The sequence below is a fragment of the Ambystoma mexicanum genome, chromosome 2p (genome assembly GCF_040938575.1).
Source record: "Ambystoma mexicanum isolate Mex_15411 chromosome 2p, UKY_AmexF1_1, whole genome shotgun sequence".
NCBI classification, from domain to species: Eukaryota; Metazoa; Chordata; class Amphibia; order Caudata; family Ambystomatidae; genus Ambystoma; species Ambystoma mexicanum.
Window position 1 is genome coordinate 1,131,473,780 of NC_090923.1, and position 26,683 is coordinate 1,131,500,462.

Sequence of the window (26,683 nt, forward strand, 5' to 3'; positions counted from 1 at the left end):
AAATTGGCCTTTGAATACCGCAAGTTGGAAATAGATGCTGAGCTTAAGAAAGAGGAGCTGGCACAGCAAGTGGAACTCAAGAATAGGGATCTTGAACTCAAAGACAAGGACACAAAGACAGAGAATCCAGCTAGAGAAAGCTAGAGTGGAGACTTCAGCTAAACCCAATGAGAGTGTCAGGTCCCCAGCCACCAAGTTTATGAAAGATTTGGTTGGTGTGTTTGTGGAGGGTTCTGATATCCTCCAATGGATTGAAGCATTTGAAATGGCTTGTGCAATTCATGATGTTGATAACAGAGATTGGGCTAAGTGTTTGTTAAGCAGAGTGCCTCAGACTGGATATGACTGTATTCTGAAACTGAGTGTGGAAGAAAGGGGTCAGTATGAGTGCATGAAGTCTGCTTTGATTACCAAGTTTGGCAAGACACCTACCCAATACCTTAAAAGGTTCAGGGATTTTAAGAAAAGAGAGAATGTGTCTTGGGTTGACTGGGTGAGTGCTACGCACATGAACATGATGGGGTGGATTGATGGTTACAAAGTGAAAAAGTTTGTTGAACTGTCTCACCTTTTGTTTCTTGAGCATTCTTCTGAAGCCTGTTCACCAGAGCTGTGTCCGGATGTTGCTGACCAGAACATTTTGGATCCCTTTAAGCTGGCTAGGTTGGCTGACAAGTGGGTCTCCCACCGGGTGTCCCCTAAGGACTCCAGTGGGAAGGACAAGGACAAAGAAAAGGGGACCTCTCAGAAAGCTGAGGAGTCCCAAAAGCAGCCACAGTCGGGTAAACCAAAACCTTCCTCTACTAAGACCCAAAAATCTAGTGGGGATAAATCGTCTGTGGGTGGGAATAAGAGTAGTGGTCCACCTGCTGCAAAGCAGGCTCCCAGTGGTTCCGTTACCGTACCCCGCACTCCCGGCACTTGTTGGGATTGTGGGTCTCTGGATCAAAGAAGGGGTGACTCCAAGTGTAAAGGTAAGGCACTTGGAGTACAGGCTGTCAGCCTGAGCTACCCTTAACCCATGTCTGAGGTGGAGGCCACTGTCCTCTCCTCATCTACAGGAATCACATTTGGTGCTCCTGTAGAGATTTCCTTAGTGTTTTCAAAACACTCGCCCTTACCCACAAATGCCTCCATGAACTTGCTCCACCCTACTTGACCCAAAGAATCACCAAGCACTCTGCCACCAGACCATTAAGAATGTGCTATTCCAACACGATTGTCACGCCCAAATCACGCAAAGTGCGCGCCGGTGGTGCCAGCTTTCCCACTCGGGCCGCCACCCACTGGAACGCACTGCCACCCCACATCAGAATGATTGAATCCCACCAAGCCTTCCGCAAAGCTGTTAAAACCAAGCTCTTTGTATGAAACGTACCTGACGGCATTCTGTCACTGTATTATGAATATCATGCTTCACCTGCAACTATGCCTGTAATTGTGTATCCATAAGACCTCCGGTCTCATGCATATCTGCTGAATTAAGAATCCAACACCTACTTGTAACAGCGCCTTGATGCCCATGGGCTGCAAGTGCGCTATACAAATGCGAATAAATAAATAAAATAAATAGTGTCCCTTGGGGCCTGGGACCATTACGCAGAGGTACTGGCGACTATCCCACAGAACACCCGTAGGTTTTTGAGAAGTGTCCTCCTGAATGGACAGCCTTCTACTGGTTTGAGAGACACACTGGGGCAAGCATGACAGTGGTGGACAGGACCCTGCTTAAGCCAGAGGACTATGTAGGTGCTCCAATGAGAACCACCAGGTTAGCTGGTGGGCCTCCCAAATTATCGCCTGTAGGCTTAGTCATACTCATGATTGGAGACAAGACAGCAAAGCTTCCTGTCCTGGTTCAGGGCAATTTCCCTGCTAACATTCTGTTAGGCAATGATCTCGTAGAGTTGGGGTTGATCTCGGATGGCCTTCCCTTGACTGCTGCTGTAGTCACTAGGTTACTGGTGACACAGGGTCTGGCTGTGAGTCAGGTACCCGAGCCAACGGCGAGGCATAAGGCAAAAAGAAGGAAGAACAAGAAGGCCACCTCTGTGCAGGGGGCTCCTTCTCTTCCTACTGTTCCTACAGCACCCATTGGGATCCATGCTCCGGACGGACTGGCTCCAGTGGAAAACCCAAACTCAACTCCTGAGGGAGAAGAGACAGAAGACTCTCCTGTGGGAGAGGTTCTCAACCCGGAGGATCAATCCAACCATCAATGCTTGTTAGCTGAAGAGGGACCTTCCCGGGCAGACTTCTGTAAGGGACAGAGAGAGTGCCACTCTCTCGAGGGTCTGAGGAAACCGGCCCTGTCCCAGGCACAAGGAGAAGTGCCTAGGACATTCCGAATCTGTTCGGAGGGTGAGCTCCTTGTTAGTGAGCCCACTAAGCCTGAACCTGATGCCCTCAAGAGGTTGGTGATACCCCAGGTTTACAGGCCCTTCCTGCTGCAGTTGGCGCATGAGGTGCCCTTGGCTGGTCATCTTGGTACTAAGAAGACCAAGCAGAAGCTCTCTGCCCATTTCTACTGGCCTCGGATGGGAGTAGAAGTGGAATCCCACTGCAGGACCTGCCCAACTTGTCAGTTGTGTGGCAAGACTGGAGGCAGTGTCATTGCCCCACTGCAACCATTGCACACCATTTGAGAGGGTGGGCATCGACATTGTCGGTCCCCCTGACCCTCCCACTTCAGGTGAACATCGGTTGATCCTGGTCTTGGTTGATCACGCCACCAGGTACCCTGAGGCAATACCCCTTCGGACTGTTACTGCCAAAGTAGTTGCCAGGGCTCTCCTGGGCATTTTCACCCGTGTTGGATTCCCTAAGGAGGTTGTCTCTGATCGAGGATCCAATTTCATGTTGAGTTACATGAAAACCATGTGGAAAGAGTGCGGGGTAACCTATAAGTTCTCCACCTCTTACCACCCAGACCAGTGGTCTGGTTGAGAGATTTAACAAAACTCTCAAGGGCATGCTAGGCGCTTTGGAAGAGCCCCTAAGGAAGAAGTGGGATCTTCTCCTGCCATGCCTGCTGTTTGCTTACAGAGAGGTACCTCAAGAGGGTGTTGGTTTCAGCCCCTTTGAGTTACTCTTTGGACATCCCGTGAGGGGGCCCCTTGCCTTAATCAGAGAAGGTTTGGAGGCCACCCCTCCAGGTCCCGCCAAGAAAGTGGAGGACTATGTGTTAGGCCTCAGACGGAGGATGACACAGATGATGGGTCAGGCAACAGTGAATCTTAAGGCCAGCCAGGAATTGAATAAGTACTGGCATGACCTTAAAGCATCGCAAGTGGATTGGACTCCGGGACAGGAGGTCCTCGTGATGGAGCCTACCAAGGTTCGGGCAGATAAATGGACTGGACCCGTCAGGATAATCTCCAAGATGGGCGAGGTCAATTATCTGGTTGACATGGGAGCCTCTGGGGTAGCCCCTCAGGTATTCCATGTTAACAGGCTCAAGCCTTTCCACAGGCGAGCAGAAGTCTCATGTCTCTTGCTAGCTTCAGAGCAAGAAGAGGATGAGAGTGAGCCCCTTCCTGATTTGCTGCATAGCAACCCTCAGGATGGGTCCGTGGAGGGAGTCCTTCTCTCTCGCGATCTAACGACAGAGCAGCAGAAGGCCTGCAGGACTTTGCTCCGGCAATATGCCTCTCTCTTCTCACTGACACCAGGCCTTACACTGTGGTGTAGGCACGAGATTGACACTGGTGACAGTGTGCCTGTCAAGAACAGGTGCTACCGTATGTCGGATACTGTTAAGAACCACATCCAGGCTGAGGTCGCCAAGATGTTGGATCTGGGTGTTATTGAACCCTCAACCAGTCCCTGGTCCAGTCCCGGGGTCCTTGTTCCCAGGCAGGTACCAAAGATTGGAGGTTCTGTGTGGACTACCGAGGAGTCAATGCCGTCACCAAAGCTGACGCGCACACATTGCCCGGGCTGATGAGCTCGTGGACACCATAGATGCTGCCAAATTCGTGAGCACCTTCGACCTTACCTCAGGCTATTGGCAAATAGCTCTGATGGACCATGCCAAGGAAAGGATGGCGTTCTCAACACCTGAGGGACTCTACCAGTTTAGGGTCATGCCTTTTGGGTTGAAGAATTCCCCTGCCACCTTCCAGAGATTGGTCAACCATGCGCTCAGTGGGCTGGAAACCTTTTGTGTGGCTTACTTAGACGACATTGCCGTCTACAGTTCCACCTGGGAAGAGCATTTGACGCATCTGGATAAGTTGTTGCAGGCCTTGAAAAGGGCTAACCTCACTATTAAGGCCACCAAGTGCCAGATAGCTCAGGGGAAAGTCACGTATCTTGGTCATGAGGTAGGAGGGGGTCAAATCCAACCTCTCCCCAGTAAGGTACAGGATGTGTAGGGCACCCGTGTTATGTGCACCCGATTACAGCAAACCCTTCATCGTTCAAACTGACGCCTGCGACACCGGAATTGGAGCTGTCTTGTCCCAGTTAGATGACAAAGGAAGAGAACATCCGATTCAGACAACTTAAGGGTAGCAAACTTAGGTGGGCTACTGTTGAAAAAGAATGTTTTAGTATAGTTTGGAGCCTTAGGCTTTTTAGACCCTACCTTACCGGGTCTACCTTCAAGGTCCAAACCGATCATAAGCCCCTGAAGTGGCTTATGCAGATGAATGGTGAGAACCCGAAACTGCTCAGGTGGTCCATTAGCCTGCAAGGGCTAGACTTCACCATCGAGTATAGACCAGGGAAGAGTCACGATAATGCAGATGGCCTTTCCAGAAGGTATGTTGACCGTCTGGATGAGGGTGTCTATCTCGTGGGAGATTAGACACCCTAACCTCAATCTGGGAGGGGCGAATGTGATGCTGGAAATGCATCGGAGGGACAGGGCCTACGTATCCTTGTCCTTTACTGCTTTTTATCGTGTGTTCTGTCATGTTTTCCACGCAGGAGTTCATGTGGGACTCCTGGCCGTGAAGCTCTCTTTTGGTTTGGTGTACAGACCCATGGGATACCCCTATGGCACCCATGGGTGGGGGTACAACCCTTTGCCCCTAGTGTATGTTTTTGGGCACCTGTGTGTGGCCCACAGAGCAGGGTATGGGCTGGTGGCAGCCCCATGCTGAATTTGACAGGTGCTCTGAGTATCCTCCATTTTGGGATACCCAGGCCCTACCATTGGAATCAGTTGATTCCTGATAGGAAACAGGATTGCCCCTGTGGCCTCCTGCTTTCTATTGCCTATTACCTTCTTTCCCCAAAGTCCTGGGAAGCCGTGACTCTGTCCCTTCCCCCTGACCGGCTGTTGGGTGGAAGTTCCACATATGATGGTGTTGTGAAGTCCAGGCCAGACTGGCTGGAGCCTTCCCAGTGACTGTATGTTGTGGGTACACCCTGTGGGTGGGACCTGGGTGAATGGAGTGTGTGACGAATAAGCATTCTGTGTTGTGGGTGTCTAGTATCTGGTGTTTGACACAATGACTGAGACAGCCGTGCCCGAAACTGGTATGAATGCAGTGTGGAGTGTTGAATGGCTGGGTACTTGTCTCAATACACATAACTTGTTGTGAGTGTCTGGAGAGGAGTGAATGGCCTGAATGCACTATGCACCTGATTGGATGCCTGCCTGCATGAATGCCCTTCTGACAGATTGGTTGCCTGAGTGTGACCCAGCAGAATGAATGGGAGATCAACTAGTATATCTGGGGGCCTCTCACTGCTAGAATTCGTGTTCAGAAGCTGAAGAGTAACTGGAGTTGAAACTGAAGCTTAACCTTGAAGCCCTGCTGGAAGAGAAGAATTGCTGTTGCTCTCCTTCACAATCTGAAAGCTGCTGTGTCTCCAAGAACTGACCCAGAGAGGACCTGGTAAGGTGCCCTCTTCCCGAGCTACGAGGGACCATCGTGCACCAGCTGATCTTTGCCAAAGCTCCCTGGTAGACAGACCTACGACAGGCTTGCCGACCGGAGACGGGGACTGCCGCAGAATCCCAAGGAGAAGCGCCCGGACTGTTGTCCGCCACTGTCGGCGACGGCCGTCGCCAACCGGAGCAGACGTGCTCCCGTTTGCCTAAGAACTTAATTTGATCCAAGGACGCTCTTGTCCGCTTCATCGCCGCTGTATCCTGCTGGAGAAGGCCTGACCGTCGACGCGCCGCGAAGCATCCGCCGGTGGGTTTCCCGCCACCCAAAGACCACAGAGACGCCGACAACTCAACGCCCTTGCTGGGCCACAGTTCTTCAAACTCTTTGCGGTCCAGAACTATCGACACCGAGGTGCCCCGCACGCCTCTTCCTTGCAGGACGTTTACGCTTCCCCGTCAACGAGCACCGCTAGGAACGAAGCTGCCACTTCACCATCGTAGCTCACCCTGTTCTCCGTCGGACGTTCGACGACCCGTGACTCCTGCCTTAAAGGGAGGGCACTCAAGAAGGGCCGTCGATTCCCCGCCGAGGAACGCTACAACCGCAGGTACTTTGGGGTTGCAGAACTATTGGGAAGTCTATTGTGAACAATATAGGGACTGGGCTTGCATCTTTATTCTACAGGTTGCCCAGGTGGGGGGATCACCACACAGAGCTGTGTTTAACGGTAGCGACCAGTATTCTGCCAATTGTTCAACCGTCTTGCTTTCCTTCCTCTCTCTACTGCTGGTTTCCTCTTTAGTGATCTGTGACATTTTGACAGTATAGTTGATGCACTTTAATGAGATCTGATAATATTTGTGGTACCACTGTAGAACTGTATACATTTACCATTGTTGATTTTCTGAGCACAAAGTGAGTTATTGTGGTAGTGTACATAACCTTGAATATTAATTATATAAATACTGTTTTTTAACCGATACAGTGTGCGGACATTCCTTTGTGGGTGCTTGGGGACTACACTGTACTTAAGAACCAGCCTGCATCACCTCCTGAGAAGCTAGGCCTTGATTGCTCGATCACGCACCAATAATAGAGAATCTTGGTTGGGGTCCTCTGTGCCTCTCCTCTACCATATAGAGAGCGGAAGTACAGACCTCCCCCTCCAGTCTTTACAGGAAGCAGTCGTATTAACTTGTCTGTTCAAAGTTAAGGCTGAGTCCAGGTAGAAGCCCAATGTTTTGACTTCTTTGAACACCGATATAGTGTTGTCGTCAATGTTGAAGACTTTGAACTTGTTGTCCAGTTTATTTAGTTTTGTTTGGGAACCGATCAGAAGTAGTTCTGTCAAGTGTTCGCCGACTTACTTCTAGGCGTAAAGGATGTGGCTCACGATCCTGCGGTTACCATGGACAGCACAGACAGGGCCTTTGGTGGGGGGCCGGCGTTCGCCTGCCGGCTCCCAATTGGGTGAACAAATCAGGCAGAAGACCAATCAAAGCAGATGTATGCTGCGATGAGGAAGTAGGGAAAGCATTTCAGTGCTGGATGGCTTTGCAGACATTTTAGAATGTCCCCGGATACTTATCAATGTCGGCAGGTAAACAAAAGGTGTATCAGTACACGAATCACGGTGCATATTCAGCGGGCAGATTTCTGCAAAGCGTGGCATGCTTTCAAGCAAATTAATGGGCCAATTTACCGGCAATGCTGAAGGTAGTTCGAGATCAGCTTCAGGCACGATGACAATAATGCGTAAGCCCCAGTAGGCTTACCTAGTGGAGAGCAGTCGGCTTGGCTCCTCTGCAGGGTCCATCGGGTCGGCGGTGGGATGCAGCTGCAGCGTATGAGGTAGGTGAAGTCAACCAGCCATTAACCAGCAGTGACTGATAAGGAAGGGTGGTCTGGGTGGGGGAGTACAGCAATCACTGTACTCCATTTAGAACCCTACCACTCTTATTACCATACAAAACACTACACATTGCTGTTTACCAACAAATAAGTTGTTTCACAATCAACGCTGTAAAAGCCACCTGGAAGGTGTCTGAAATCGTACTGTTTTCCGATTGCTGGTGTACCTCAGATTTCGGCGTTTCTCCCACTTGCCAGGTGTCCCAAATCTGACTGTTTTATAATTGCTGGTGTGTCTCGAATTTAGGCATTTCTCTCACTTTCCAGGTATTCCAAATCTTGCTGTCTTTGAATTATTGGTGTGTTTCAAAATTAGGTGTTTCGCCCACTTGCCAGGTACCCAAAATCTTACTGTTTTCTAATTACTGGTGTGTCTCAAATATAGATGTGTTTCCCACTTGCCTGGTATCCCAAATCTTTTTTTTATAACTACTGGTGTGTCTCAAATTTAGGCATTTGTATCACTTGCCCCAAATCTGACTTTTTATAATTACTGTTTGTTAGGCAAGATTTTATCCAGTACCCTTTGGGCGCACTACAACAACCTAGACCTCCTAGCAATAGGAACCCAACCTTTGGTATACGTCTGTACTACACAAGTTGGTAGTGTGGTTGAGCAACCAGACCTATCTCAATAGGAGTCAATGTGAGCAGTAGGGTATTTGCACAGAGATTCACAGTGACACGTATCCAAATAAACACTTACACTCAAGGTTTCTTGATTAAACAATTATTAATTTATTTAACAGTCAGTTTGAATAAGCCTTCCTCAGCAGGGAGCAATGTAATAGCAACACACAAATACACTTCAAAATACACTTTGTCAGTTACTCTAAATCAGCAAATACCCCTTGGGAATGGCGCACAGACACTTAGGTAGGACACTGTGGACATTAATATATTACTGTTGGCATTTAGAGCATTACTTAGATAAGTGTAAAAAAAAAGGGTTATTAGAATAAACAAGAGATCACACAAATATTCTGAAGCTGGTAAGTAGTTTTTGAACCCCTAATGCAGAGTAAGTTAACCCTTTCCTGGAAGAATAGGTGCAACACAATGTCAGAGGAGAGAAGAGTCATTCAGGGAGCCAGGCTAAGCCAAAGTCAATTGGGCAAAAGTCTAGGTGAGCTGAAGCACTTCTTGCAGGTAAGTTAAAAATCTTGCACAATGTTTCAGAAGTCTGTGTAGCAAAGAAGTATCAACGTAGGGCCACAAGCTGTTAGGCTTGCGATTAGTAGAAGATGCAAGCAACTCTACAAAGCAACCAAGACAAGTCTCAACTGAAAACAAGCAAGGCTACACAAGAGGTAAGTTCTGTTAGACTGTACAGTACCTTTGGCTAGAAGAAAACAGCGGCAGGTGACTTCTGTTCCTGTGCAGCTCTGCAGATCCTGGTGTTCCTGGGCCTCAGTCGTGGGGACAAGAGGGAGGACCTCTGGGGACTCCTGCACTACAATGGGACGGTCACCGACACCAACCGGCAATCTTCAAACAAGTCTACCGCAAATAGCACCACCGTGGTTTCTGGCTGTCGAGATAGGCTTTCCTTGCATCTGGGGTCCACTCTGTTGAGGTGGCTCAGGCTTGGTCAGTCCTGCTTCCTGGGAGTCCAGGGCTTCACCGGGCGAACCAACAGTCCAGGAGTTGCAGCAGGTGTCTCTTCCAAGTTCTTCTTTGGATTCCTTTGTCCAGTGGTCGACTCTGCCTTCCAAGCCAAAAAGCCTTGCCTTTTATGCAGGTTTCTCCCATTCATTCCAGCCTAGCTGCCAGTCAAACAGCAGGGTGGCTGTCCTTACATGACAGCCAGCCGACAAATCACCTTTGGTTACTTTAACCAAGGGAATTAAGCACAAGGAGTTTCAGGCACCTCCCTCACTTCCTGCCCTTGCCAGACACTCTGGAGCCAGAGGCGGGCTTCACTCGTCAATCCTGCCAAAGACAAAACGAACACAGGAACCAACCCTGGTTTGGCACACAGAGTAAATCTCAAGAAGGACCTTTCCACAAAGAATGGCGAAAAAAGAAGACTGGGGCCATTTTGATAAAAATGGCACCCAAGGGTGCCTCACTGCAGCTGCGAACGCAGCCCGCGGTAAAAACGCACAACGGTAGTAGAAAGTAAACTACTGCCACCAGCCATTAATCGTTGAAAGGGTAACATAAAAATGTTACCCGAGAAACTAGACAAAGGGTATACTAAGTAACCCCTCGAGCACTCTATTGTAAGATAGTGTGTGCTGGGTCTAGAAAGTTACAATGGTAAGTAAAGTCAATTTCACTTTACTGCTCTAGGAAACAGTAGTTTCTCCAAGAAGAAGGTATTTAAACCTTTGGGAAATCTGAAAGGCTTCCCTGTGCCACTGCACTGAAGGTGCTGTGTGACACAATGTAAAAAGATGCCTATGTAGTTTGTCAGACTCCAAAAACCAAAAGAAACACAAAGTTCAAATCACATAAAATACAGGAGAGAGTGGGGAAAAAGGGTCTCACTCTCTCCAGGTAAAAATGAAAAAAGTCCTAGAGTCCAGTAAAAGGGCTGGGGGGGGGGGGGTCTCTAAGGTAGAGGGGATTTAGCACATTTCTGAGAATTCTCCCTAACACTAGTCCCCCCCCAGACTAAGGGACAGGAGGATTTAATCCACCCCTGGCTGAATCTCCTTACTCCAGTCGGTCATACTTTCTGGAGAGACCATCAGCATTTTGGTGATTACACCCTGACCTGTGTTCTATGGTAAAATCAAAGCCCTGAAGGCTGATAGACCATCTTAACAATTTAGGATTTCCCCCCTTCATCTGCATTAACCATCTCAAAGGTTGGTGTTCTGTTTGAATTACTAAAGTAAATCCATAATAGTATGGTCTAAACTTCTTCAAAGACCACATAATGGCAAAACATTCACGTTCTATGGTTACCCACCTTGTTTCCGGGTCCTTCAGTTTTCTACTGATGAAGCAGAGTGGATGTCCCCTGCCTTTCTCATCCAGCTAACTCAGAACTGCACCTATACCTTTATTGGGAGCATAAGTTTGTACAATAAAGGATTTGTTGTAGTCTGGAGCTCTCAAGACTGGAGCTTGACAAAGGGCTTTCTTAAGTCCTTGGTGCACTCCTCATTCCACCTGACCTTCTTGTGGAATTTGGATGAGGAGACTACATTCAAGGGAGAAGCTATGGTCCCATAGTTCTCTATGAAGTTCCTATAGTAGCCTGTGAGACCTAAAAAGGATCTCACTTGGGCTTGAGTAGTAGGGGTGGTCCAGTCTTGTACAGCTTGTAACTTGCTAGGCAATGGCCTGATTTCACCTCCTCCTACCCCAGGTCCAAGGTAGACCACTTTACTCTAACCAATTTGACATTTGTTTGCCTTTATGGTCAGATTGGCCTGCTCAAGAACCTGCAAAACATATCCTAAGTGGTCAATATGTTCTTTCCAAGTAGGGCTCAACACTGCAATGTCATCCAAGTATGCCATGCAGAAGTCCTCCATCCCATTCAGAACATGATTTACCATCCTTTGGAATGTAGCAGGTGCATTCTTTAGTCCAAAAGGCATAACCTTAAACGGGTAGAGGCCTCCTAGGGTTGAAAATGCAGTTTTCTCCTTGGCATGGGCGGCCAGAGCTATTTGCCAATAGTTCATGTTAGGTCAAATGTACTGAGGAACTTGGCTGAACCAAGTTTATCCACCAGCTCATCTGTCCTAGGTAAAGGATGGGCATCAGTCGTGGTGACTGCATTAAGAGCTCTATAGTCCACACAGAATCTCAACTCCTTGGATCCTGCCTTTGGCACTAGTACAACTGGACTAGCCCATGGACTTGTGGATGGCTCTATTACCCCAAGATCAAGCATCTTGTTGACCTCTTCCTTTATGTGGGTTCTTACATGGTCTGACATTCTGTAACCCCTGCTTTTGACAGGGAGACAATCACCAGTGAGGGTATCATGCTGGCCCCAAGGGGTCAAGCTTGGTCCTAGTGAAAACAGACGGGCAAACTGATTTAACAGAATTTTGCACTCCTCCTGTTGTTACAGAGTCAGATCAGAAGAGATATTAACTCCTATCTTTCCATCTAAAGGTTGTCCCCTGAGGAGCTCAAGTAGAGGCTCACTCTCCTCCTGAGCAGAGGCTAGAAGCAAAGCTCCCAGTTCTGGTCTAGAGACATAGGTCTTTAGGCGGTTGGTGTGAAAGACCCTGGGGACCTCCCTGGGCTTGCCCAAGTCCACCAAATAATTTACCTCTCCAGGTTTGCCCACAACCTTGAAGGGTCCAATCTATTTGTCCTGTAAGGCCCTCTGCCTTGTAGGTACCATAATTAGAACTAGCTGGTCTTGAGTAAAATCAAACATGTTGACCTTCTGGTCATGCCAATGCTTCACCAGAGCCAGACCTGCTTTCAAGCTATATGAAGCTTCTGTCATCATGTGTGTCATTTTCCTTCGGAGACCTAACACATAGTCAGTAACTCTCACTGGCTTGAGGGAAGGAGCACTCTCCAACACTTCCTTGATTAGGGCCAATGGACCTCTAACCAGATGACCATAGAGAAGCTGAAAGGGGCTGAAGCCAACCCCTTCTTGAGGGACTTTTTCTATAAGCAAAGAGAAGGCGTGGCAGTAGAAGGTCCCACCTTCTTCTAAGAGGTTCTGTACAGTACCTTTGGTTAGAAGAAAAGTGTGGCTGGTGACTTCTGTTACTGTGCAGGTCTGCAGATTCTGGTGTTCCTGGGCCTCAGTCGTGGGGACAAGAGGGAGGACCTCTGGGGACTCCTGCACTACAATGGGACGGTCACCGACACCAACCGGCAATCTTCAAACAAGTGTCACTACAGTGTTTCAGCTCCTTGCATCTACCGCAGATAGCACCACCGTGATTTCTGGCTGTTGTGATGGGCTTTCCTTGCATTTGGTGGCTCAGGCTTGGTCAGTCCTGCTTCCTGGGAGTCCGGAGGATCTTTCTGGAGCTCTTGGCCAACTTAAAAGCAACGCACACAAACTGGTATTCCTCTCCCTGGCTCTTCGGTTTCAGCAGCGACTGCAGTGGAATTTCAACCAGTTTCGAGAGGATGTACAGGTGGCTTACTTTGGAGTTGATTGGTCCCACCAACTCAAGGGGAGAAGTCGTCCTTGCAGGGCTTCTCTAGTCGAGGCGAATTCAGAGCTTCAGCACAGCAGCATGGCTTCACCGGGCGAACCAACAGTCCAGGAGTTGCAGCAGGCGTCTCTTCCAAGTTCCTCTTTGGATTCCTTTGTCCAGTGGTTGGCTCTGCCTTCCAAGCCAAAAAGCTTTGCCTTTTATGCAGGTTTCTCCCATTCATTCCAGCCTAGCTGCCATTCAAACAGCAGGGTGGCTGTCCTTGCCTGACAGCCAGCCAATCACCTTTGGGTGCATTCCTGTAACCAAGGTAATTAAGCACAGGGAGTTTCAGGCACCTACCTCACTTCCTGCCCCTGCCAGACACTCTGGAGCCAGAGGTGGGCTTCACTCGTGAATCCCGCCAAAGACAAAACGAACAAAGGGACCAACCCTGGTTTGGCACGCAGAGTAAATCTCAAGAAGGACCTTTCCACAGAGAATTGGCAAAAAAAGACGACCAGGGCCATTTTGATAAAAATGGCACCCAAGGGTGCCTCACTGCAGCTGCGAACGCAGCCCGCGGTAAAGATACACAGCGGTAGTAAAAAATAAACTACTGCCACCAGCCTTTAATCATAGAAAGGGTAACATTAAAATGTTACACGATAAACTAGACAAAGAGTATACGAAGTAACCCCTCGAGCACTCTATTGTAAGATAGTGTGTGCTGGGTCTAGAAAGTTACAATTGTAAGTAGTCAATTTCACTTTACTGCTCTGGGAAACAGTAGTTTATCCAAGAGAAGGTATTTAAACATTTGGGAAATCTGAAAGACTACCTTGTGCCACTGCACTGAAGGTGCTGTGTGACACAATGTAAAAAGATGGCTATGGAGTTTGTCAGACTCAAAAAACCAAAAGAAACACAGAGTTCAAGTCACATAAAATACAGGAGAGAGTGGGAAAAAGGGTCTCACTCTCTCCAGGTAAAAATGAAAAAAGTCCTAGAGTCCAGCAAAAGAGCTGGGGGTCTCTAAGGTAGAGAGGAATTGGCACATTTCTGTGAATTCTCCCTAACACTGGTATACTTCAAATTTAGTCGTGTCTCCCACTCACAAGGTACCCCAATGTTACGGTTTCCATTTGCTCCAAGTCAAGGTGCTTTTGAACTAGGTTCCACACAAGCAGCAGGTCCCAACTTAGTTGCCACTCCACCTCTAGTATACTTCAAATCAAGGGGTTTCTAGGGGAATCTATCAGAAAGATAGAAAGATAGCCAAAAAGTGCCAACGGACTTATACCCACAAGGAGGGCAGACCCCGCTCACAGCTTAAGGGTAAGGCCACCGAAAGCACCAATCAGGAACCAACATCCAGCCCTTCCCATCTAGATCTTTCCCTCCCTACACAGGTAATATCACCGCCCATAGCACCCAACAGAACCCTAGACCCCCCTTAAAAGCCAATGCCCCAGAGTGACTCGCACTCACCCCGCGACCAGAAAATAACTAAAGACAACAGAAGCCACTGAGGAAATCTTCACTAAAAGGGAACCATAAAACCAAAACTAAACAAACAAAGACAACAACAAGTGCATCAAAAATCTCAGGAAAGCGTTGGCCGTGGGCAACAGCCCCTGTGACCAAAACAAAACATCACAAAAATTGAAAAATCTAGAGGACTCAAGAGAAAAGAATATGCCATGCCAGAGAGCAAGACAAGGACAGAAACATGCAGAACGAGACAGAGGGAAAACCACACATCTAACCGATACATCACCAAAATCCAAGGGGACCCATGGCGACAACAACTAGATACAGAAGAGGACACTGAAGAAGTCGGGGACCCAACACAGAACTTAGACAGTCTACTCAATGAGGAAACAAGACCTAACAGAACACAACCCACATCCTGAGTATAATGAGGGAAACCACCAACAAAACCACACGAGGACAAAATAAAAAAATAAAAACAGGACACCAGAAAAGAAAAAGATATTGTAATGTAATCAACGGCAGAATTGGTATCCTATTTGTCACAGAAACCTGGCTGGATGACCACTACTAAGTCACACTACGTAGCTGTCTTCCTGACACCTTCAAATGCATACAGGCAAACTGAAAAGGTAAAAGAGGAGGACTTGCAGTAGCCTACAAAGAACACCTCAAAATAATAACATCTGACCCACTGAATATCCTTAACTGCAAATCCCTCATCCTTCACCTGACATCGGACCCACAAATGAACCTCACATTCATCTACAGACCACCGTCCTACAACGCAATCTTCATAGACACCTTCATAGAAGGCATCACGAAAGTGGCCATTAAACAAGATCACCTGATCATCCTCGGGTGACTTCAGCATATGGTTCGAAAAAGAATACGCACATTCAGAGATATCACTAAGCAGGTTGAGATGATGAGACTACGACAGGTGGTGAAAGGAGCAACATACACGGCAGGATACAAGCTGGATTCAATCTTCGCCAATAACAAAATAATCTCAACAGCTCCACCAATACAAATACTATGGAGCGACCACCTCATTAACCTGTTAATGATCCAACTACCAGCAAAAACATGCAAATGGCCTAAAAAGTACCCCCTGCCCCCAGATCTGGACAGGAAACTGGAATACCATCCAAACCAGTAACTTAGAAGAACAACTAGAATCATCAAAACCACTGATATCAATCCTGGACGCAACAAACCTAGAAGGAAAGGCGGACATAATACAGAAATTTATCGCCAAAACGATTGACAGTTTCTCCCTGGAAAAGCCCCTCATCCCATCAAGAAAGAAAGCTGTGGCAAGTTGGTTGACTCCCCACCTCAATACAATGGAAAAAAACTAACCGGAAACTGGAACAAGAATGGAGGAAAAACTACGACCAAGCCAAACGAATAACCTTTTAGAAACAAATCGGAGCTTACAAAAAGGAAACTCAGAAAGTCAAAAAGAAATACTACAATGACCGGATCACAAAAGCCCACAACACACAGGGCTGTTACTGCCGGATTTAATGAGTCTGCTGTGTTTACTCCCAGCTCGGAGTTGGGGGTAAACACGCCGGGAAAATAAAAATCTTCGGTCCAATGGGGAACAGGGAATAACGGTTAGAACCCAACCCGTGATCCGGCCGTAATACCGCTGGATTGGTGATCGCTAACACAAATAAAGTTGGGTGGTATCCCTGCAGGGATACCGCCCAACTCGTGATCAGGCCCACAGAAAGAACTACTCAACATTGTAAACGAGATGAGAATTCCACCCGGATGCAATAACACACCCGTGCCTTCACAAAAATGATGCAATGATCTCGCAGATCATTTTAAGAAAAATGTCCAACATACACTGGACCATTCAAAGTAAACCAATTAACCAGACCGTGAACCACCCCTCTCCATTGCGGGAACACAGAGCAAACTGAACAGCTTCACCCAAATGTCAAGAGCAAAGCTCCTCAGCATGGTAAAAAAAAAACAACAAGGCAGGCTCGCCAATGGACCCCTGCCCACAAGACATCTATAAAGCAATCCTTACAAAGGGCACACCATCAGAATGCTACCTAAACCTCTTCAATCTATTACTCTCAACAGGGAAAGTACTGCAAGCATTCAAATCCGCATACATCATACCTCTCCTCAAGGACACAACAGGAGACGGGTTAGACCTCTCAAACTACAGACCAATCACAACCATTCCCTACCCAGCAAAACTATTAGAGACCTATGCATATGAATAAACACTGGAACACGTAGAAAAAAACCACTATTGGACCAGACACAAGTTGGCTTCAGACCCATGAGCAGGACAGAAGACGGTACTTCTCTCTGTATGGGATGACCTAAAGACACAGTCAGCCATAACATCCTCATCAATAAATGATACCTAAATCATCTACAAATTCAGCGATGAACAACACAAACACTCAACACTAATAGAGACTGTCTTAAAGAACTCTACCAATGGAGGAACACTAACAACCTCAAAATCAACCCGGACAAGACTGAAATCATGATTACATCCAACATCGAAGGAAGCAACCAGTACATCCCATGGCCCACAGAACTAGGAGCAGCACCCTCGCCATCCAAAGTAGTAAAAAAACCTGGGAATCCTAATGGACCACGAGCTAACCCTGGAACCGCAAGTAAATGGGATAATCAAGAAATGCTTCTTCCTTCTACACACAATCAAAAAGATTCTACCTTTCCTCTCCTTTACGCACAAAACACTGGCTGTCATCGCCCTCATCATGTTCAGGATAGACTACACCAACAGCTTATACCTCGGCATGCCGGACTATCTACTGAAGAAACTACAACTTATACACAACGCAGCAGACAAACTTCTCAAACTGTCACGAACGGACCACATCACTTCAGCGCTAAGGATGCTATATTGGCTACCAGTCAAAAAACAAATCACCTTCGAAACAATGTGCATAACACACAGAGCAATCCATCGCCTGGGAGCAGAAGTCATATAAAAGAAAATCACCATCTACCAGCCAAACAGAACATTCAGATCCAGCGACGACATCCGCCTTGAACCGAAACCATACACAAGGAAAATAACTGGCGCATCATTGTTCTCTTACTTAGCTGTAAAACATTGGAACTCCCTCCCCAGAGATATACGAACCATGAAGGACCATCAAAAATGTAGAAAACCTCTAAAAACCAGACTGTTCAACTCTGAACGGGATGGAAACCAATGAACAACAAACAAGCACCATGAAAAGGAGCACAAACGGAGTAGGACCGGAGAGCAGGCCGGAAAAGGAGTAGATTACAGGGAAGAAAAGGCATCTGAATGGGAGGAAGACCTGGACGTGCGGAACATGTGAGAGAGAGGGGCCCAGTTTGATTGGTCCCCTGGTAGGGGCATTAGAGGATAGGGTAAGAGAGAGAGATGTCCCTAGCTCGGAATGATGGATCACAGGGCACGCAGAGCGCCCCCGCTGAGGGAACCCATGAGGGAGAGGGTGACTGCTGCAAACCGTGTCATACAAAGGGGAAGGGATATGGGCGGCACATAGTCTTAACACTGCGGGTTGAAAGGGTACTACCACTGAATGGCCCCAGGGAGGACCCACACCTCTGCACACAACATAGGAGTGGTAATTGTAATCACACCAGCGGATTGTGCAATAGGGAGCGCTATGGTCCCCATTCAATGAAAAAAGAAGGGGTAGGATAGGACTTGCTAGTAACCAACCCTACCCAACCCTCATCTTTCTGCATACACATGTCAAACCTTGAACTGCACACAACCAGAACTTTCCAGCACAACCAACCACACACACTTTACTGCACAACCACAACAATTAAACCACACATAGCCTCGCACAACAGCACCTGGCGTCTAACAACCGAAAAACACACTTATGCTCAGCGAACAGTGTCCACCGAACTGAAGATGCCAACAGTACAACCCACCCTCTCTACTTAGCTTTACAGATCTGCCAGAGCGCCAAGAAACCTTGCAGGTGGTGACAGTGCACAGTATAAGAACCTTTAACATAACAAGGGGCTCCTCATGCTGCCTCGTCTGTCAGATGCCTCTCACTTGTGTTGAAAGGAGGCTGCACACCCTGGTCTGTCATTCCACCTCTTAGGATTGCTCACCAACAGATCACAACCAAATGTATAAATACATGGGGCGTGTTCCGACTTTGCAAGGACAAGCACTCTCCTCTTACATTTGTCTGTACACCACCAATTAGTGCCCACTAGACTTGCTTATGCTTTACTGCAGTCTACTTTTGCGTTTCACATTTCTAAGCTGTTGAAAATGTACTCACTCCCATGTTTTTCTTTTTTCCCTACACTCTTCATTTTACAATTTTCCTTTATGATGTAGTGCAAATGTATGTGAAATTTCTTTGCTGCAGAATACATCTGCGACACATGCTCTGTTATCTGTCTGTTTATCTCAGATTCTGTAGGTTTATCACTCACACTTTCCTTACCACTAGCCCACTCCTCACCTGATGATTCTGTGTGGGTCTTTACGGATTCGTCGGATGAGCTTTCCGGCTTTTCCCTCCAGGCTGTATTTGTCTTTGTCTTGACGGTCGTATTCTTCTGTTTGACGAGATAGGAGCGAGCTCCCCCGGAGGCCACTTTGCCTATAAGCAATTAGCCCGGCAGCGGGGACTCCTGGGAGCCCACCCCAAACCAGGGAAAAGCCTTGCCGAAAAACCCTGGAAGATTGTGTAGCTTAGTTGGCAGGGGTAAGTTGTAGTCATCCGGAGAGGAAGTTGTCGGCGTGCATCCGCACTTCAATAACCAGCATGCACTGGTAAGTGTTCGTAGTAGATAAGGAAATAACGATCCAGTGTGGAACAGCACAAACAGCATAGTACTCCAAAGAACTAGGTCAACGAAGTGTTCCCAGCAAAGAGCGTCTGAAGGCAGGTGAGATGCTGAAGCAGGAATGAGTACTAGAAGGCAGCGCAGAGCGCGGCACAACAGCGGAAGCAGAAACAAACAGGTAAGAGGAATAAACGGGAGGGGGAAACCGCGAACAGCGGTAACGGAAAGAAACGGGCAGACGAACAGGGAAGGAAGGCAAGGGAAACACAGAGAAACAACTGGAGGCAGAGCACAAGCGAAGTGAACTCACGTAGGCAGCAAGAAAGTTGCAACGCACAGGTGTTCTCCATTCTCAGGTACTTGTAGGTAGTACAACAGAAAGACTAGACCGGACCTTGCAGTGACTCGGAGTCTAGTCCTTCTTCCATATCGCCCATCTGCTCCATACTTTCCAAGGGCGATATATGACAGTTTATAAAGGTACCAGGATGTTCTACCTTGATTGTTGTTGGTCCGGTACCAGAAGCTTTATGTAATAAATTTGCACCCAAAAAAAGCTCTTTTCTTGTTAATACTCTGTATACATGTACGAATGAATGTGCCTGTAGTCTCTACCCCATAGGGTTCCTTAGACTACATCACAAGTATGGACCATCGGTGATTCTTGTAACACCATAATTACCTAGTTTCAAATAATAACATCCAAAATCAATAGTATGTTTTAACTCTTGTTTGGCGGCTACCCCCTTTTGTGATATATTCCACCTCTTATGGCAGTCTTTGCTGTCCCGTGGGACTGTGCCCACTGCTGTGACCTTATCTTGGATTTTGGGCCAGATAGCAGCCTTCCTCTGGCCAGATGTTTTTCCTATGTCTAGAGCCATAATGCTCTTCAGCATTGGCCACTACCTCATCATTGAGGACCTGCGAGTCTGCCTCACTGAATTCTTTCTTACAATGGCTCATATCTGGCACTTCCCTTTATCTTGTCCTGTGACATGTTCTGTCTTCATTCTGGTTTCGGATGGCAACTTGAAATGGGGGATTTAGAGTGAATTAGATTTCTTTTAAAGGTAGCTGCCGCCACCGGTGATGACACTTTTTCTGCCAGTTGTAATTTTGCCGGCTCAAATTCCACTGGCGGAATTAGAGCTGAAGGTGGCGGCGGTACTGAAATGTGTGGCCTCCTATTCCGAAACACATTTACAGTAGCAATTTCACCGGACGGAATTGCAGTTAACTGCAATGATGTGTGCGCAGTCCCGGCAAGTTGTAATACAGAGGTAATTCCCCGGACATACAGAAGTAACGGTAATTCTGCAGAGTCAGTAAATTACCACTGTATCACTGTCCATCTCGTGATAAGGGCCACTGTGTTATTGCTATGTGTATGTTTCACTCAGAGCAATTATTAAACTTATCAAAACAAATCTTTATGGATTTTTACAATAAACTAAAAGCAATATGCCAAAGAGCTAAACAGAAAAGCAGTAACATCACATCAGACTGGCATTCTCTTCCTAATGCAGGTCTTGACCATACCATACAAAGATTGTCAGGCTGTCTTGCAGTTAGTGATGGCTCCTGCATGAGCTCTCAGACATGTGCACTCTTTCTTATTCCTTATGCTTACTGTTGCAGAAAGTAGGCTAGCAGTTTGTGCAGCTCTCCTAGTGTTTAACTGCATTTTACTGAGCTCTCTTACATGGGTGCTTGATGTTAATCCCCCTTTGGGCCCCTGCTGTTCATTAACTTCATGCTGAATTTTCTCTGACTAAATTGCTAACTCCACTCAATATCCTAGTGTTATTTTTATAGATATTTTACTTGTGTATGAAATGTATTATAGTTTGTGTGTTGCTGCAAAAGCTAAACTGGCAAATAAATCTACAAGAGTTTTTGAGTGGCCTTCTTAAGCTCCATGATGTGTTCTCTGTGACCAGTCTGCTTTCTTATACATCAGTTGGTAAAGAATGACACACTCTGCTCCCCATCGTGATCTTCAGTGCCTCTTGCTGTGCTCTTTCTGCTCTCTGACATGTTCCCATTTTCATCATTCTCTTAGCACATTTGGCTTTCCTGGAGTTTCTGTTTGACTTTCTAAACCCTCTATGATTTACTGCCCTCTCTCATTGCTTAGTTAGGCCAGGGAAGAAGGTAGAGCTTGCTCCGATTGTGAGGGTTTTATGCGCTTTTCTGAGCTCTCATTTGTGTCTGTCCCCTCACTCATGCCACCTTTAGATTTATGTAGAAGGCAGAGCTCGAATTGTTCTTTTCAACTTGTCATGTATGTTTTCTCTCATCCCTCCGTTAGGCTTGTACAGAAGGCAGAGCTCATCCGTCTCTCTCAGACTCTCCTACATGTGAAGAATCTGCATTGGATCTTGGTTGAAGACACTGCGGCCAAAACTCCGTTGGTGACAGAACTGCTATCTCACGGCAGGGTAACCTATACCCACTTGCAGGTGGAAACCCCCAAGGACTACAAGCTGAAGGAGAATGACCCAAACTGGCTGAAGCCACGTGGCGTGGAGCAGCGCAACCTGGCACTGCAGTGGTTGCGTGAAAACCGCGAGCTCAGCGAAGAAGGGGTGGTTTATTTTGCAGATGACGACAACACCTACAGCCTGAAGCTCTTTGATGAGGTAAGGCATGGATCCCAGTAACTGTGGTTGGGTCCCTTCTCATGGGCAAACCATGGTTTTTGTGTTCTATATATGATGGTGGTAGGAATGTTCGATTCCATATAAAATGTAAGTGTGTTAACAATCCAAATGAATGTGTTTAGTGTCACATGTTGATCAGGTTGAATTGGGAATGACAACCCATCGAGCAGCTGAGAAAAAAAGTCAGAACAGGTTAAAAAACAAAACAAAAAGATTAGGGGGTCCATAGGAACTATGGAGGGAGAGTTGGCAAATGAGCAACCATGAAGTCTGGGACAATTTCCCCACCCACCTCTGATAGACACCTGTTTACAATTGTGTCGGTCCTGGAATATTGCTGGGGCCAAGAGGAAATTGGAATGTCCAACAGTTTTAGACTTCCTTGACCAGGCGGATGTAATTTTATTACAAGAGACATGGATGTCTAATAACATAGACATTGACGCTTTCTGCACTCATTACATTGCAGGAAGATATTTTGGCGGACTGCTTATATTGATTAAAACAAAATATGTGAGCCAACTGGTAATACCAGAACATACAATGATAGTTCTCAAAATTAATAGAATTAAAATGATTAATTGTAATTACATATTGATACTTAACTTTTACACGAGCCCCATAAACTATACAAAGGTTGCTGCTTAAGAGAACTCCTACTTTTCCTGGAGAAATTGAAGTCGGAAACACATAATCAAGATACTCTGGTTATTGTGGCAGGCAATTTCAGTTTGAAATTAGGAAATAAGGCTATTTGATGAGTCTGTATTAGGATAATAGGGATCTTGCCTCCAATTATGTCTGACCCCAGTATGTGTGCAAAGTTTTAAATTCATGTAATCTTATATGAATGGGGGTTTAGATCTGTCAATGGACGGGTTACTATAGATAGACCTGGAAAATACACGCTTAGTGCTACACAATGAAATTCATGTATTGATTATTTTTGCTTCCCTGCCAAGCATTGGAACCTAATAGAAGATTTTCAAGTGGTTAAGAACATTCTGATTGATCACCACCCTATAATGCTAAAACCCTTTACACCCTGAACACTAATAAGCTTCCACACTTAACTAAGGCACACCTAACCACGTCTAGACAAGTAGTGAGGTGGGAAATGGCAATCCAAAGCAAAATACAAAGGAATATAATTAGTGCAAACCTTCAAATAATAGATTCTCTTCTAGTGGGTTCGGAAGTATTGTCTCTGACTTTGGTGTGCTCATGTCAAACAACGTTCAGAGTTTGTCGGAATGTTGGAATAAGGAAAGGCTGCATATAGTAGGATGATTTGCTACTGACTGCACTAAAGCTAAGGGAAGGCTCCTCTCTTTATTAAGGCATTCCATAGCATCCAAGCTACAGATCATTGAGGCGAGAGCGAATTGCAAAAAGACCATTACGAACAAGAAAAAAACTATTGATCAAAATGCTAGGTGGGAACTGATTGCAACATCTGACCAAAATGATTCAAAAACATTCTGGGAGGTAGCATCACAAGGGGCACAACATAAATACTTTGTCTGGTTTAGAAACAATGGTACCAGACAATGGGCCTCATTACAAGTGTTGCTGTCCGTAATTAGGGTGCCAGTAGCCCCATACCAGCACCCTTTCCGGGCCGCCACACTACAACTCTGCGGGCGGGGGCCGTTGCGCCGACAGGTCTGACCTGCCAGGCGTAACGGCACCCGCCAGCAGAGTTTTCACGGAAGCGCCGGCACCGTTAGCAACAGTGCCGGCGCTTCCGAGTCCCCACCGCCATGTAGTCCAATGGGACTCTGTGGCAATGGGGACTTAACACTTTCCGCCGCCTGATATCCCGGGTCACCAGGACTTGTAATGTCCCGGTGGCACGGGGATCTCAGACGGCGGAAACAGTGTTAGTGTCTGGCTGCAACCCGCCAGTAGCACCAGCAGTTTACCGCCAGACTTCTAATGAGGCCCATGTATGGATTTACCATTTTCAAACCCTATATAGACGGTGTCCAAATAACGATGACCAAGGACCCAATCTAACCCAGAACACTTTGCATCTCGACCAAGAACCTCAGTGTCATCTTTGATTCCACACTTCGGCCACATCGATGATGTTTCAAAAAAGTAAAACTTCTTACTGCACCTCCTCCGAGGTACTCTGCCTTTCCTCTCCTTCCCCCAGAAGCTCAGTCTCCCAAGCTCTGGTTCTCTCTAGGTGGGACTATTGCAACAGCCTCTTTCTTAATCTTCCTGCCTGTACGCTCCGCCCTTTGCAACTTATCCAGAACAGGACTGCGAGACTTGCCCTTGGCCTCAAGCGCTTGGATCGTATCTTTCCAGCTCTGAAATCTCTCCATTGGCTCCTAGTGGATGCAAGCATTAAATTCAAATCCCTCTGCATTGTCCACAAGGCTTTCTGGGGCCTGGGTCCAACAAACCTTCAGCTATCCCTCTGCAAATAGCTCCCAAGTCGTGCTCTCTTCTCTTCTACCTCGAACTCCCTCAGGGTCAATCGTTTCTCAAAGAAGCGAGCTGAGGGTAGATCTCTATCTTCGGCTGGGCCCTCCCTCTGGAACAGCCTCCCTGCCACTTTAAAACTTGAGGAGAACCATCACCGGTTCCGGAAGCACCTCAAGACCTTACTCTTTGCTTCTACCTTCACCCCCTCTCCCCTGCTGATTCTGTTCTCCCTCGGCACCATGCACCTGACCACCCTCTGTCCTCTGGGCCTAGGTACCTGCTCAACCTTCTACCCTCACGCACTGCCTCCGGGCCACCCCTTGCACTGGGGTATGTATCTGTACCCATACAGCCCCCCCTTTTTCTTCCTGCACTTATCAGACTTACCCAGCTTGCTGCCTTAATCCCAGCACTTACCACTTGCTGGCTGCACTACCATTGTTTGATGCCTTTATTATTTATTAATCTATTATTATTTATTTGATTTTCTCCTTGCTCTGCACTCTCCTTTTCTCCCCCTTCCATGCACTTCTCCCCCCCCTCCCATGCACTTGTGCGTTCTGAATGTCACTGGGCCTAGTAAGATTGTTGTTTTTGTTCTCCCCTGTCCCTTTCCCTTGCCTTGTCGCGCTCTGAAACACTTGTCTATGAGCGGGATAGAAATAAAATATCAATATCAAAGTACGGGTGATGTTTCGCCCGGTTCTACTATTGAATAAGTCACAAGGGATGTTATGAGCTAAAAATCTAATTGTTGCCCGGGTCCAGACTGTATTCCCGCCAACTTATTTCGGGAGCAGGCCTATCCCTGGGCTCCTTTATTAACACTCTGTTTTTATGTCATCATTTTCACTGAACCGGTCCCTAAATCCTGGAGTTGTGGCATAATTCAACCTATTTACAAAGAATTTCCTAGAGAGAGGCAAGCTTCTTCTAGGCCGATTTCCCTTCTATATTCGCTTTTTAAAATATTCGGTTGAGGAGTCTTGGCTAGAATAGAAGCTTGGGCGGAAGTTAATAACATTTTGTCACCTGTGCAATCTGGGTTTAGGCCTGGGGTGAGCACGAGTGAACAAACCCTAAACCTATACTTAATTATGGCCAGTGTTTTAGGAACCACTTTATTTGGCCTTTATGGACCTGAGCACTGCCTTCAATAAGGTTAATCCACATAAACTTTGGTAAGTGCTTAGGTCCGTAAAGTGTCCGCAAGAAATTATAAGGCTGTTATCTTCCACCAAAATACCCAAGCATGTGTGAAGAATGGAAGGCATGGACACTGTATGGATTGTTTTCCCGTGGAGGCAGCGGAGTGCCATGGTTGCGTACTGGCAACCTTGCTTTTTAGTTTATATATAAATGGTCTGTTTGAAACCTTAGTTTACTCTGATGTGGATGCCCCCAGATTGGGCAACATCAGGATACCATTGGTTTATTTCCTTTTCTTTTTCTTTTGCCTTACATCTACGAATAGCAGAGCAACAACATTGAAACCAATACTGACAGAGAAAGGTTTAACCCAGTATCGTCCAGCATTAGTGTATTTGTTATGGGCAGATTACCCAAAGGTTGGTTGGGCTCCTCTGAGTTACCTGAAACGGGTCTAGTATAAAAGGAAACGATTATCAGCACTTTAGGCAACTAATAGCACTGCAAGGAAATATGAGCACGTTTTTAACCATGTTTTACTAATTGAGAGTGGTTTTTAATTCAGCTTGTATGTTGTAATTTTTTTACCTGTATATTTCAATGATTGGTTTCTGAAATTCTATTTGATTGATGAAACTGTGTTGTGTTTTGTAATTTATTTATTGAAAGTTTCTTTACTCTCTGAAATAAAGTTATAATGATGAATCTGAGAGACTGTTCAAATTGCTATGAACCTAAAGGGGGTGCGGATAAGAGGGTTTTTTAGTGTTGCACTACGATCAATCATCAACAGGGAAAAAGACTGATTTATATTGTGCCCCAGAGAAAGGTGGCATGCAGACTTGATGGGGAAGGATGGAAGTAGAGAAACAGGAAGCCGCAGGTATATGAAGCACATAGGAGCAAGACAGATTATAAGTTGTTTGAGTGAGGTCAGGAGGTGTGGAGGTGGACCCAGAGACCAGGAAGAAGACTGAAGATAGAGTGGAGTGCTGAAGAGTTTGTGGCGGAGTTGAATAAAGATCGAGGTGAGGTATTGGGTGAGAGAGAGTGATACCTACTGGAAAGTGTATAGCTGTATTTGTGACAGTGTAAATGAATGTGAAGGGTACTGGAGAAGGGCACAGAAGCGTATAGTGAGATTGTGGAAGGTGGAAGGAGCTAGTGTAGTGTCAAAGTGTAGACAGTGAAGGAGCGTCAGAATGGTACGGATAGAGTCTGGGAGAGAGGGAGATGTGAGTGAGAGAGAAAGGAGCTTAAAAGGGGA

The 26,683-nt window shown here is 46.7% G+C and overlaps 1 protein-coding gene across 1 annotated transcript in view; it reads left to right on the forward strand.

Moving 5' to 3' along the window:
* The window catches only part of B3GAT3 (beta-1,3-glucuronyltransferase 3), a 295,818-nt gene that overhangs the window by 138,320 nt on the left and 130,815 nt on the right, over positions 1 to 26,683 (forward strand). The window contains exon 4 of the mRNA XM_069645186.1: positions 21,477 to 21,807. Within this exon, the coding sequence (XP_069501287.1) occupies positions 21,477 to 21,807 (331 nt within the window). The remainder of the gene's footprint in view (positions 1 to 21,476; positions 21,808 to 26,683) is intronic.